This window comes from Poecilia latipinna, unplaced genomic scaffold (assembly GCF_001443285.1).
Source record: "Poecilia latipinna isolate Pla-1442-1.1 unplaced genomic scaffold, P_latipinna-1.0 Scaffold1391, whole genome shotgun sequence".
In the NCBI taxonomy this organism is placed as follows: domain Eukaryota; kingdom Metazoa; phylum Chordata; class Actinopteri; order Cyprinodontiformes; family Poeciliidae; genus Poecilia; species Poecilia latipinna.
In genome coordinates this window covers 1,285-15,995 of record NW_015114007.1, presented here as the reverse complement: position 1 = coordinate 15,995, position 14,711 = coordinate 1,285, and the positions used below count along the sequence as shown (strand labels likewise).

Here is a 14,711-nt window from a genome sequence, read left to right as displayed (position 1 = left end):
CAACAAAATGTCAAAAAATGTTTACTTTATCTTCTCTGGCACATTATGTCAATAAAATATTTTGAGTTTCCAGAGACATTTCTGTATGAGGAGGATGAAGCTCTAAATCACCAGTAGATATTTTTCTACCTTCAGAAAACAGTCATCGTTTTTATAAATCACTGCTTGCTTTCAGGAACACTTTTGAAGACTACATCCTGTGATCACAGATAATTACTGCAGCCACAAAGTTACCTTGAAACTTTAATATCTGAAAAAGATCCAGAAAATCCTTCCCTGGTTATGAGCTTTTTACGGTTGGACTGAGGCCAAGTGAAAAACACTGTCCCATGGTCAGATGATTAAAAATGTGAATTTGTTTTTGAAAATTATGGTTTGACGTCCTCTCCAGCTAATGGGCGATGAACAAGTGAGAAAGAATAATATATAGGGGTGCATTAGTGTCAGTGGTTGGAGATGTTATCTGTAAAAGCACCTTTAAAGCTGAATCACATACAGGTGTTACAGCAATTAGAGCATCTCATAATGCTGTCAGGTTTAGTTGTCTTCATTTTCCACAAATTCAGGTTCCTCTTGAAGGCTAAAGCTAATGGTTAGTCAGAGCACAGCCACTCTCAACCATTAACTAATTATTTTCCCTCTTCTTTTAACTTTTAACTTTCCACCAACAGGAATAATCCTGCATCAGTTCATTTGTTTCTCTTTGTGCATTTGCTCTGTCTTTTCAAACCCCAGTTGACTGTGACGGCTGCTCCTATTGAGCCATGTTCTGGTTGTGATGGATCCTTCCTGTTAAAGGGGAGGTTTCCTCTCCACTGTCGCCACATGCATGCTCAGTATTAAGGATTACTGGAGACTCAACAACACTAAGCAAGCGCTTGTCTATTGTTGCTACGTCCAGGAGCGAATAGTGCAAGTCAATGACTCGATGCAATCTGCTGGATTTCCTTAGATAGAACTTTTTCAACTTATAATTAAAAAAAAAAAAATCTGGAAAAAAAAAAAAAAAAAAATGACATAGCAAATGATGCTTTGTAGGAGACTTATTTATTTATTTTTTATAGAATTTGAACCGGGTAAGGCTAAAACTTTGCCACTTGAAGAATTCTCGGTAGAACAAATTTGCATGCAGAGATTTCTTTAAATTGCATCTTAATTGTAAAATGTGTATATATTTTATGTTCAGTTTTGAAATCATCACAGCTCTGAATACAATTTGCCTGTCTGTGAGTATATATACTCCAGTTAGTTAATCAATTACTGAATTAGTTGACAATTATTTCCATAATCGGTTGATCGCAATTAATCAGGTAATTTTTTCAGCCCTTGTTCTAACAGACTGTGTAACATAGTAACATAAGAATCAAATTAATAATTTATGAAAATATTAAAAAGGCTTCAAGAATCAGCAACTTTGATATTTGACACTCCATCACCATCTAGACATTTGTCTTATTTGGAGGAAATCCTCCCCAGATATTAAAAATGCAGTCAGGACAAAGGATAAATGTTTTTAAAGTAAACGCAGCTATGGATCAGGAAATAATTCAACACATCCATCAGTTCAGTCACCTCTCTATTGATTGTGAATGAGAAAGTAGAACAGTCCTGCCATATCACAGAGAATGCTGTGCAATCTTTGATCTTTAATAATATTTCGTCTTTATTTTTTGTCCATTTTACAACATTTTTTTCCAGTAATTCACAGATTTCACTCTGAAAAAGGTGACAAGTGGTTCGGTTTAGGTTTGACATCCTGTTCCGTGTCTCACTGCCTATTGAATTTAAATAATCTCCCCTATAATTCTGTCAGCGTCATCTCTGTAAGCCCAGTGGAGCTATAAATCAGAGGATCTCAAAGTCCCTTCTCTCTCTCCTCCTCTCTCTGTCAAGAGATATCTTTATGGCCTGCGACATCGTGCTGCTGCTGTCGATTGATTTGCAAAAATTAAGGCAACAGTCAGTCAGGAATTGGTTGACATCTTTAATAAAGTCCTTCGTTAATATATGCTCTAAAAACATTTTTCTGTGTGTCCTTTCAGCTCAGCACTCAGACAACCTTCCTCAACGGCCAAAGTGTGCCTGGTCTGTGGAGACGAAGCGTCCGGGTGTCACTACGGTGTGGTGACGTGTGGAAGCTGCAAAGTGTTCTTCAAAAGAGCCGTGGAAGGTAAACCTGGTTTCCATCTTTACACATATCATCACTGGATTGAGTCTTTTTTTGTTCGGTGTTGGTTCATTGAGAGAATTAAAAACAAAAATAAATAAAAAAATGTAATCAGAAAGTAATACCAATACTACTGTGATAAATTGATGTTGTAATTTTGAATATTTTAATTCAGATCACCTCAGAAGTACTAGTGCTGCTAATCCACCTCATTTGCTTTTGCCACTTCTCTTCAAATGCCTTGTTTGGGTTAGGGAGCTAAAGATGATTTGAACTTCTCTCTCTGCTCTTTGGTTTTGCTCTGCATCCATCAAGCTTCTGTTTCAACTCCTTTGGGATTTGGGGTCATAGGTCAGGTATTACCTGAGCTTTGGGGATGCTAATAAAATTATATAACATCATTTGTTGCACCATAACAAATGTCTGAAAGAATAAAAATCCTTTCAGCAGTACAGCATCCAAAACCAGAGTAAATATTTGTCCAAACTTGCTCTAAAAACATTTTTCAATCAAACAAATTATGATCAAAAGTCTAGAAAAGAACAAATCAGAATGAACCTAAGCTGCTCCAATAAGCTGCCACAATTAAAAAATAAGACAAAAAGCCTTCTAAATATATAAAATAACTAAGAGGATCTTGTTGGTAGAAACTCTAAGGAATATGGGAAATTGAATGATAATTTATTAGAAATTATTAAGCCAGTTTTGTTTGTACATTCATCTCCTTAATTCCAGGAGTTTCCGATCATTCATCACCACAGAAAACATTTAGGAAAATCTCTTGTGTTTAGTTAAGTTTTGGCCTGATGTAAAAGCTGTGAGAGAGTATTTGAGCCATACTTATAAAAGAATCAAATTAAAATGAAATCAAATTACAAGAACGAAGTACAAAAATGAGAAGAACCAATTCATAAAATAAAAGTCATAAAATTAAAGGAAAGTCAACATTATGATTTATAAAACACTGAAATCAGAAAATTATGAGAATAAACTGTCGTGAGAATAAAGTCATAAATTACTCAACTATTACAAGACTAAAGTTGTAATATTATGACTATTGTCTTAATACTACAATATTTTTGTCATATCATTTTGACTTTATTCTCGTTATTTTATTTGTCATTTTCTTCACGTTAATCAATTGATCAGTCGATCAATCAACTAACATTTTTATACCATTAGGCAAATTTGGTTGCAATGACAAGAGTCAGTCTTCTCGTCAAACAGGAAACTTTACATCAACAATAAATATAGATATAAATATAATATAAGAATTATCTGGTGCTCAATACTTCAAAAGATTAAAAACCTTAAAAAAACAAACAAATAAAAAAACTCTAAAACAGCTTCCTCATTAGAACAAGAGTGAAAATTTAAAATAAGCTAGAAATAAAATTATATTAAAACTACGCTAAATTGAATTTTGGTAGCTTATGGCAACAGGAACAAAAATGTTTTCATGTCACTCAGCTTTCTATCTGTGGCCTTAATACTCCGTTTGCTTATATCACTATTTTGATGTTAACTTATTTGTCTCTGCAGCCTTTGTCTGATCTGGGTTTACATTTGTTATTTGTTATTATATCACCATTTAAGTCTTTTGTCCAATGTTTGTGAGCAGCTGCTAAACTTGGCCCCACTCCCCGACTTCCTAATCTGCAGGCCTGCAAATAAAACTCTGCTTAGTGCCTTATACAGCCTTGGGCCAGTCCTTTCCCTTCAAACTAATGAGGTGAATATTTAAGAGGTTATTCAGATTTTTTAAGAGAGGTTCTGGAGAAAGCATGCTGTTTTATTCTCCCAAATTATTCCTAAAATAACCAAATATAAGCTTTTAATTTTGGGAGTGTGACCTGTTTTACACCAGCATAATGAAAAACGGGGAAACAATCAGTAGGGAACAGCTCTTAAGTTATATTTAGCTTGGGAAAAATATCAGCCACAGTCATAATGTGCTTTTTATGTTGCGCCTGCTGCCTGAGGCCTTGGCCTAACTCATTTAGATGAGTATTTGAATGCAAAACACATTGAAAACCCCAGCGCTTGTGAGAAGGGGAGAAATGTGTTTCCTGCCAGCGCTTTGGGTGATCTCCTGACCACTGGAGGAATTGCAATAATTCTCAATGAAATCATGCCCTAATTTAATGATATTTACACATTTTCATTGCCGAGACTTGAAACCAGATTATGTGTCTGTGGTTATTAAATGAGACATGCCGTAGCTGCAGCTTCTAGGCTGCCAGGCAGATAGCTCATGGAAGATGTGAACGATACGGCGCGCTAGTCAGGTGAGGCCCTGAACAGAGCTCCCATCTGTGTAATTATAGTATTAAAACCACATTTGTTTCAGCCAAATAACTGCAGCCGTGCAAACTCCGAAAGCAAAGCGTGCAGCGTGGTGATGTCAACTTGTGAGCTGTTACCTCATTTGACCTCTCCACAGCTGCTGCTGAGGTGGAAAAAAACGAGAGGAAAGGCGAAGCAAAGCAAAGGATGAAAATAGTGCGAGAAGGATTTTGCAAAGTGAAGGGAGATAGAGGACGGTGAAACGGATACAGCGAGGGGGTGGGGGGGGAGGAAGGACAAAGAAAAAGTCAGACACAGATGGAGAGATAAAGGGAGGAGGAGCCAGGAGACTAAGTAACAAGGAGAGGGATGGAAAGTGATGTGTCAGCAGTGAGAGGTGTAAGTTAGGACGTGAGGAGACGTTCTGCTCCTCCTCTTTCCCAACTGTCTTCCTGTTTCTCCTCCTTTTTCCTCTAAAAAGCGACCAAAACACGGACTTGGCGTGCAGCATATGGACGGAGAGAGAGTAGGCATCTGCAGATGGGGTGCAATCCAGACCCATGCCTAATTTCTCTTGGCACAGTGGCCCCCAGGAGACACAACTTTTCAGCAGGCTGTAGTTCATTAGATGACTGAATGGCTCACAGTCCTTCACCGCCGAGCTGGTTACCATTCTGCAGACAACAAATCAAATAAAATGCTCTGATTTTGGGAAAACTTGTTTCACTTTTATATGTGGCAGGCAGCTTAGCTTTAGGTAGCTTTCGTATTACAGAGCTGAACCTGAACTCTCCTGCTGTATTTAAATTGAGACCATCTGTTTAGAGCATCTATTGGCCACCTGGGCTTTTCAGCGTCCAAATATAGTCCCACTCAAAGGGATAAATATTCACTCTTTTTAAGTTTGCTCAACAAATGCAGCTAAACCTCACATTAAATCGGATTAAATGTATCCTGCTTTAGGTCAGTTACCATTATCCAAAATTATTTCCGTTTGTTAAATTCCAGAATAATAAAAAAATGATTTTTTAAAGCTTTATATTTTTACTTATTTTCAAATTTAATAGCTTACCATTATTGCCTTATTTTTTCATAGAATGGCCTTATAAATTGGGTCGAACGCTCTGATTATTCTTCTAGTAAAATAATTTTCTGGAGTTTTGTTCCATTCCCCTGACAGAGTTGGCATAAATGCGTCAAGTTATGAGCTTTCTATTCCGTTATTTGTTTTTAGCTCATTTATTATAGGACTGAGATCTGAAGGAACTCAGGTCCACAGATCCTGATGCTGCCACCCCTGTATGTCACAGACAGTTGGGATGGTTTACTGAGGGTTGCATGCATCTTCCCTTTTGTCCATCATCAAACCACAAAGCAGGTCACCACAAATGGAGGATTTTGCCCCTGTGTGAATTTGAAAACTGTCATCGTATCTTTTGTTTTTGTTTAGTTTTTTTTTGGTAATGGCTTCTTCCTCTGAATGGCTTTTCAGTTCATGTTGATACATAGTTCTTCATTCTAGACAGTAGTTGTGCAGGAGGCTCTACTTTTGCTTTTCAAAGATGTGTGATTGTATAATTGCGCATTTGTTTGCAGCCATTTTCACGTCTGAGTGTAAACATTGAGTTGGGCGGTATAGCCAGCTGCAGCTTATTTGGATTTAAAATGACAGAAGAAAGCAGCTCAGTCTGGAAGGAGCTCAAAATAGGCAGAACTGAGCGGAATAACATGTTTAAAAACAATTTTGTGTAAAAAATGTGATGAACATGTGTTGTATCCTTTGTGCTAACCTGTTCAAGGCAGCATAGTAGGTCCCCTTTAAGGGGTGCACTTTATTTTTGCCATGGTTGTTTCTGAATTGGGTATGCTATTTTTAGTTAGTTAGTTAATTAGTTTGTCAGAGCTGGGTGCATAATAATAATAATAATAATCTAGAGCTATTTATAATAGAACATAGCATAATGTCATCACATCAAGACATGCTTAGTAACCAAAGTGTTTGTGGTCAAATCCATGTCTTTTACAGTCTGCATGCTCAAGTGTCCACATCACATTAAACCAATAATCACCCTGAATGTATAATTGATTTTTAAACGTGGTTAGAAAGACCAGCTAGTATAATATGGATCTTTATTTTTTTTGCTATATTTTCCATTATTCATTCATTTGTGCTTCTGCGCTGTCTCCTCCACTTAACAAAAGACAAGTTTGTTGATGTAAAACAGCTGCACTCAATAATCGGCTCCATGTGGAGCACATTTGGAAAGTTCAGTGCCAGCTTATTATTCACATGTCATCAGTGGCTTGGCATGTCTGCTCTTCATAATAACACCAGACCCTGCTTTTAGCTCCTTCTGCTCAAGCCGACGTTCACATTAGATATATTGAACTTTGTCATGGCCTCGCTTGGTTCTACAGTCTGTCTGAGCTGCGGTTTCCATGGCACTCGTGTCAATCCTGCTTTGAACTGGCTCTGCATAAAAGGTCGTCTGAGGACAGTTTCTGCTTGAACGGCAGCTCAGCCGTCCAATAAGGTGATTTTCTGCGATGGATTGCACCGTAGGAAGCCTCCCACCGCTGCCTAAGCTCTTCCGGTTGTGTGTGCAGGACGCTCACGTGACAGCAGTTGGAAAAGAGCCATTTACTCTAACAGAGTTATCTGGATCCCTGCTCTTAACTTGTCTCACACCAGATATTGTTTGAATAGAAAGCGTGCACAACATGCCAACACTCTCTCTGTCAGTTTGTAAATCTCAAAGCTGTTAAGTTTGAAGAATGCTGAAGGGTTCAGGAGGAGTTTAAGACAAATGTGTGTCTTAAAGTTGGCCTACAGTAATGACATGCTCTTTAAATTTTATGTACTGTTCTTTCAAGCTGCTTTACTTTTTTAATGATCTTTGAAATTTGTCTTGCTTAGTGGTTCTCCGGGTTTTCTGGAGGAAAGTTGAATGAGGGCCGATGGTTAAAAGAAAGAAAGGAGTAAATATTCACACACAAAAAGATAGAATTTCTGCACTAATTTCACATAGTTTCAATAAAAAAAACTTGAATATTCCTAAAAAACTTACAATTTTCCAGGATTAAAGATTAAATTAACAATATATTCTGTGACATTACTAAATCAGACACTTATAATTTTTCAGAAAAAGAAATGATTGGGACAAAGTAAAATTACTTCCATTTTAGCTTCAACTCAATTCAGTTTATTTATGTGCACTGCAAAAACAAAATCTTTAGTATTTTTGGTCTAGTTTCAAGTGCAAATACCTCGGTACACTTGAAATAAAACAAAATTAACTTACAAGTAATTTTTCAGTAAGATATAGGATCTGGATTTAAATATATTACAGCTTAATATTGTCGAAAAAGTATTAGTTCCATTGGCAGATTAATTCCCTTATAACATGGGAAAATGTCTTGTTATATATGACATAATCTGCCAGTGAAACATGTATTTTTTCATCAAAAAGAAAGAGTTAAACTGAAAAGAATTGAAGCTGGCAATCACAAATACTTTACATCTGCCATGTTTGATCCAGAAGCAGTGATACAACACAACGCTGCTTCCTCCGCGCCCTCAGTTCCTCTGAACTGGACCGACCCACAAGTCTCTCTGGTGGATATAATCTGACCTGCATCTCTTCCTGTTCCCCGGTGATCCCTTTGTTCTTTGACATCAGTGCGGGCTACACCTTTACTCCGGAACCAAATCAGCTGCACCAACCGGATATTTTTATTGAAACTCAAGCTGCAATTTTTTTTAATCTACTTTAAAGACGCAGTTCGAATGCAAAAAAAATAACATGTTATGTTGCGCTCCAAAGATACACATTAGGATGTATTATATAATCATTAGAAGAAGATGGAAGACAGGAGAATAAAACTGATACTTGTAATTCCTTTCTTCAAATTAAAGGTACATATTTGGTAAATTAAATCTTTTTGTAAGGGGTATATGAGAGCCGTTGAATGTTTCTGTAGTTCACATTCTCATCTGTCACACTGAAGCTGAAATGATGACTGGATGCATTTCATGTAGTGCAGGTGAAGCAAAATGGAAAAACCTTAGCCTTTATATATTGTAGATGAGGAAAAAAACTATTAAACAAATTGGAGTAAAGATTGTTTATGTTATGCTGCTACTATGATATTGCTAGGCATGAAAACATTGTCCTTATTTTGTGGTTGTTTATGTCCAATTAAATAAAGTAGCAGTATATCGACATGGCAGCAATTTTCAGGACATTTCCATCTCCAACATGTCTTCTTTCCTTGAATCCTCTTCCACACACACGGTGACACATGCCTAAAATATATCTTAAGCCATCTCATGTCAGTAGAGCCAGCTCATAGCTACAGTCATATTTGTGCCCAGGCCAAATCCGTTTTAGACTTACATTAGCATTGTTGTCATTCAGTTCCACGTATCTCTTTGATCAGTCGTGTGTGGCTGTTGCTGCGTTTGAGGCTCAACATTTTTTGGTAAATCTGTTGTATTTTATCTGGACAATGTGAAACCACAGCGCAGATTATTGTCGTTAAAGTGGACTCTCTCTGTGGGATACCGTATTGTGTTTCCTTTTTAGATGAGTGTTCTCATAACTGATGTATGCTGCAGCTGACAGACAACATGGATTACTCATTAGGCTTCTGCCAGATTGTGAGATCATTAGTTAAAAGTAGATGTGAGTGGACTCCTGCCTTGATTTCTTAAAAGGTTTGGTAATTTGCTCAAACGCTTGCAAATTAAAACAATTTTATCTTCAAAAACGAGGGCTCTCTCTGTTTCCAGAAAAACTAATTTTATTTTTGATTACATGCATTATGGTGCTTTATTTTCTTTTCAGTTATTTGACGGAGATTAGGATTGCCTTATCTGATGTAGCTTTCTTACATCATACATTGAAGAAGAGCTCAACGGCTGACTGCACTTCAAAAACACAAAGTCTTACCAAGTATTTTTGTCTAGTTTTTACTCTAAGTAACCTACAAGTAACTTTTCAACAAGACATAGGAGCTTGTTTTAAGTCAATAATTTCCTAATATTGATAATAAAAAATATTTACATGAAAAATACACATACATACCCCCTTACAATGACACCTTTTTACTGTTTAATGATTTAATCTCTTGGGGTATGAAATAAAATTTTTAATTGTTTTTGAAGAAAAGAGGAAGGCAGCACGTTTGCCCTGAAGGAAGCAGCTCAAATGAGGATCTTACATGGTGTTCATTGTCTGTATGAGGATTTATGCCTTCCCCAAAACTCTGTCCACGTATATTTTTTCATGCTTGGCAAAGTGGTTCCTAACAGTTTGCTGGCTGTGGTCACTATACTTCTCAATGATTTCTTCTGAGCCTCTGTAGCCAAACCAGCAGATGTTACAAAAGGTTGAGATATTCTCAATAAAAGCAGAATAGAATATTAAAATTATTGAGTCTGAACATCCCAGTTTATTAGACAGTACAGTCTCTGCTAAGCCTTGGGGCTCATAAAGTGAATCCATGAGTCTTAGTTTAAGTGACAGTCCAGAACCTCGCCCAGGTGCTTGTGGGAAAATGACTGAAGTTTCTTGAAGTCGATAGTAATTAGTTTTATTTTTGTCATGTTCTGAAATAGTTAGAATTTTATTTTGCACCAAGTAATGAAGAACTCAAGGACTGGTCCATGCTCCTCTTTGGGCCAGGGTTGTGTCGTCAGCATATTTAATTAAACGCTTGTTTGTGAAAGTTCTGCAGGAGTTTGTGTTCAGAATAAAAAACAATGAAGATGAAACACATCCCTGAGGAGAGCCAGTGCTGGTTGTTGTTTTTTCAGAGTTTTGAATGTAGGGCTGGACAATAAATCAATAACAATATATATTTTGATAGACATATACATAATCAATTCAGTAATTTCACTGAATTCTGATCCAGAACCGTGTGGCATTCTGGGGGATGTAGGAAAGGCTTTAGCTGCTCATCCTCTCTCAGCCAGCTAAGCTAGGTTGGTGGTATCAACTAACTCACTCCATCTTTGGTTGCCTAGCGACAACCTGTTGCAGCAGCAGTTTAAGGTTTAGACATCACGCCTAATAACCTCTTAAAAATATAAAACAACGGCGTGGATGGAACGGAAAAATATGTCCAACATCTCGAGAGGAAACTGTGAATCAAACAGGAAAAGTCATGTCACTAGTTTGGTAGTATTTAAGAGATATAAAACAAAAACCTAATCAATAATAATCGATATCAACTGATATAAACCTGTTGTCATCCAACCCATATATACAGCTCTGGAAAAAATTAAGAGACCTCTTACCATGATCAGTTTCCCTGATTTTAGGAATATGTTTGAGTAAATTGAAGATTCTTCTTTTATTCTGTGAACTTCTGACAACATGTTTCCAAAATTCCAAGCAAAAATGTAGAATTTGCAGAAAATGAGAAATGGCCAAAATAATGATAAAGATGCAGAGCTTTCAGACCTCAACTAATGCAAAGAAAACAACTTCATATTCATTTAGAAGCAACAATAATAATGTTTTAACTCAGGCAGAGTTCAGAAATAGATATTTAGTGGAATAACCACGAGGTTACCGATTCAGACATCTGGGGTTTTGTGTCAGCCGATCCCAATCTGATACAGAAAAACAGCTGAAATGACCTAAAATGTTTCTTTTTTTAAAACACAGACATAAATGCACTTAATTACAAATTGATTTTGTGACTCTGGACAAGTTCAGCACCCTTTAATACACCAATAGCTTTACAAAATTGGTTAAACATGTAAAAACAACTTTAATTTGCAATAAACAATCAAGAAACTGACAAAAACAATAAGTGGACTGTTTTAGTGAAAAATGTAAAAATAAATGGAAAAATTTTTTTTTTTTTTTTTCAAATGGTTCAGAAAATGCAGCTGGGAATTATAAATAACATAAAATAAGTAATAAAGTATAGAATCTGACTGAATGTGGATTGGGTACTTTGTCTCAATACCAGACCTAAAATTTGTTTTCAATATCGGGACTAATACAGATATTAATATTATCTGTAGAAATAGAGATAATATTTAGAAGAATAATGTGTACATTAAATTGGGAGTATAAAATCTGATATTGTAATCCTAAAAATCAATTTTCTTCATTTTCCTAGAGTAAGACTGAAAAAGTAACTCCTGCCTGTAAGCCTGCCACTTGCAGGATTGACAGGCAAATGCATATATTCAGAGGTAAACAGGCTGCGTGAGTGCATGCAAACAGTGAATAAATAAACAAATTCTCTCCCTCTCAGATACACCCACTGCCGAACGCACATCCATCCAAAGCGGCACAGTTTGACTTGGGCTCTTCAAGTGTGTTTCACTCTGACAGTAATTGACAAGACTCACAGGAGTGAGCAAATTCACTTGACATGGAAAGCTTTGGAGTTTTTCAGAATTCCCATCCTGGCCTTTCCAAGTGCATGTGTTTCTATGTGCGCAGGAGGGGGGATGGCGGAGAGGTGGGGAAGGATATGGCTCCGTTGTGTTTCCTGTGTCGCAGTTTACTGTTTTTTAGAGCAAGAAAAATGGGCTTATGTAACGGTCATGTGATTTAGCCAGAAATAGTGGTGGGGCTACAGCTGCTGCCTCTCCTCCTGCAGCTCGGTTCCTTGGCTTTTGGCAGCAGCCAGACAGACACACTGCGCACTGCTCCTGCTAGCTCAGAAAACAACTTCTGCTCTGTCCTGTACACGAAAAACATAAATCCCATGATGTAGATTGTAAGGATAAGTCACAGAATGTCGTCTTTGCAGAACTGCAAGTAAACAAACAAACATGCTCATACATGACATTCAGTCAGGGCAAAAATCTCATGAGTTATGAAATAAGCATACAGGAAGGTACTTATGAACATGGACACATTTATACAACATTATATTAACACAATGTCAACTAAAGCCTGGGGGAAGTAAACATTGCATTGGGGGTCACTGAGGTCACAATGCCTCTGCGTATCTTTCAGTCTGAGCCAGCGCTGTGTTGTTTTTTTTTAATGTGTTTTATTTCAAATATTAAAAAAAATATCTATACATGTGTGTGTGTCTTCATGCATGTGTGCATTTGTGAGTGAATGACTGTGTTTGTGCATAGGCAGGAGCATGCCTGTGTGTGGGCGTACGGTGCTCAGAGGCTGGCGGACGTGTGGGAAAAAAGGGATTGAGACGCAGTTATAGAGGAGAAGACGAGTGAAAAGAGGAGGAGGAGGAGGAGGGGAGCTGTACAGTGAAGAGCTAGTGGAGCGGAAGGAAGCACTCTGAAATGGGAGATCATTGGGTTTAGCTAAGGGCTAGGCAGGAGGCAGGAGGGATTCTCGCCATGTTAGCATCACTGTCAGAAATAGCCGAGCTGCAGCCAGTGCCCTGCTTCCACCAAATCCCTCATGCTATTTACTGTATAACGCACTAGCAGTCATATATGGTTGGTAGCATGAGAAAAATAACTAAGTCATTTCATTTTCACAAGGATGTTTATGAATTTTCAAATAATTTACGTTTTTTTTTTTTTTTTTAATTCCAGGTGATTCTTCTCCATGATTGTCAAATATCACTTTTTTTCATAATGCGTCATGTGAGGCCCAAATTCATGAGGTCTGTTTGTTCTTTCAGGTCAGCACAACTACCTGTGCGCTGGCAGAAATGACTGCATCATTGATAAGATCCGAAGGAAAAACTGCCCAGCCTGTCGGGTACGGAAGTGTCTTCAGGCTGGGATGAACCTGGGAGGTGAGCTGCTTGAAATTCCAGATTTGCTCTGTCACATGTCAGCACCTGAGGAAGCGTGAGTCTGTTTATAGGGAGTGATAGATATGGAAAAGTAGGTCTGGCTGTAGTAACAGGAGGCCTAGAGATGCTGAGTCATTAGATGTTCATGAGGTTAAATCACGTCTACTGTATTTCATGTTCTGATGAAGGCTCAGTGTTGAGTTTTAGTAAAAATTACACTGTTTAAGAAGAGTCTTGATGGTGTGTTAGGGCGATAGAAAGAAAAATAAAGAAAATTATTAGAATAAAGTCGTATGAGAAGTTGAAATAATAGAAGAATATAATTACAATATGGGAATAAAGTCATAATATTTCAGGAATAAAGTTGTAAAATCATGACTGTATTTGATAAAATATTAAAATAATTCATTTCACTGTGGTATTGAATGAATTAGATTTTTTATACTAATACCAAGTAGATAAACTCACTCCTTTTCTGGTACTCAATAAAATATATAAAAAGAAATCGATATTGCACATATGAGTTCCTGAACATTTTTGCAAAACTTAAATTCTGTTTTATGTACCTGTAATATTTCTTGGGTGAGTTTTCATTGTTCAGAATTAAAAATAGTGATATTGGAGCAATGAAGCATCAATAACGTAATATTTCATTACAGTTATAGTTTAAAAGCCACATATTGCCATCCCTTCCAGTGGAAACGAACAGGTGTAATGAATTTTAAATAAACTGCACTCATCCCGACTCCTGACAGCAAGAGAAAGGAAAAATCAGAAGTTTGATCTGGCTTACAACTTGCTAAGTCAGCAAAAATACTTTACAAGTTGTACCTAAATTGTGCCTTTGACATAATTTATAACACTTTCATAGCATTTAACTCTGGTTCTTGTGATTGATTTAAAACATATCTTAGAACATACATGCTCTATAATATTCTCACCTGTTAAAATCTCTGAAAAGGCTTTAATAATAATGTAGCTCCTTCTCTTTACCTCCATGAAAGTCTTTTTTCAATAAAACATATCCACTAAGGTTGGCGTTCGAGTATAAGCAAGGCAATCCCTTCAGGATTTTGCAATTTATTGTGATTTTCTTTGCAATTAAAATCACTGATTTTGCAGTGATATTTTAGAAATGTGAGTGGTTCAGTAAAAGTAAGAAATACTGCCACCTGCAGTCTCTTAAATTTTTTCTTTTTTACAATTTTGCGGAAAGTTAGCAGTAAGCTCATATCAGCATACACTAGCGTGGAAAAATTTGGAAATTTGTTGATTTTGTGTGAATTTCTGAGATTATGGAATCGTGAAAAACTGGAGAGATTGACTGGGAGATAAATGGAAAAAAAAGAAGAAAAAAACACTGTTGATAATCAACCATTAAAAAATACTGAGGATCCTCCCAAACAAAGAGTTAAAAAAATGAAAATAGGCATTAATTTAGAGTAATATTTCTAAAGTAGATTTATTAATAATGACTCTAGAAAACCTGAACCATCTTAAACCTATTAGT

The 14,711-nt window shown here is 36.8% G+C and overlaps 1 protein-coding gene across 1 annotated transcript in view; it reads left to right on the top strand.

The window, feature by feature from the left end:
- The window catches only part of nr3c2 (nuclear receptor subfamily 3, group C, member 2), a 73,548-nt gene extending 60,074 nt beyond the window's left edge, over positions 1-13,474 (top strand). The window contains exons 3-4 of the mRNA XM_015056563.1: positions 2,043-2,170; positions 13,085-13,474. Coding sequence (XP_014912049.1) covers positions 2,043-2,170; positions 13,085-13,260 — 304 coding nt within the window. The 3' untranslated portion in view covers positions 13,261-13,474. The remainder of the gene's footprint in view (positions 1-2,042; positions 2,171-13,084) is intronic.
- The last annotated feature ends 1,237 nt before the right edge of the window (positions 13,475-14,711 follow it).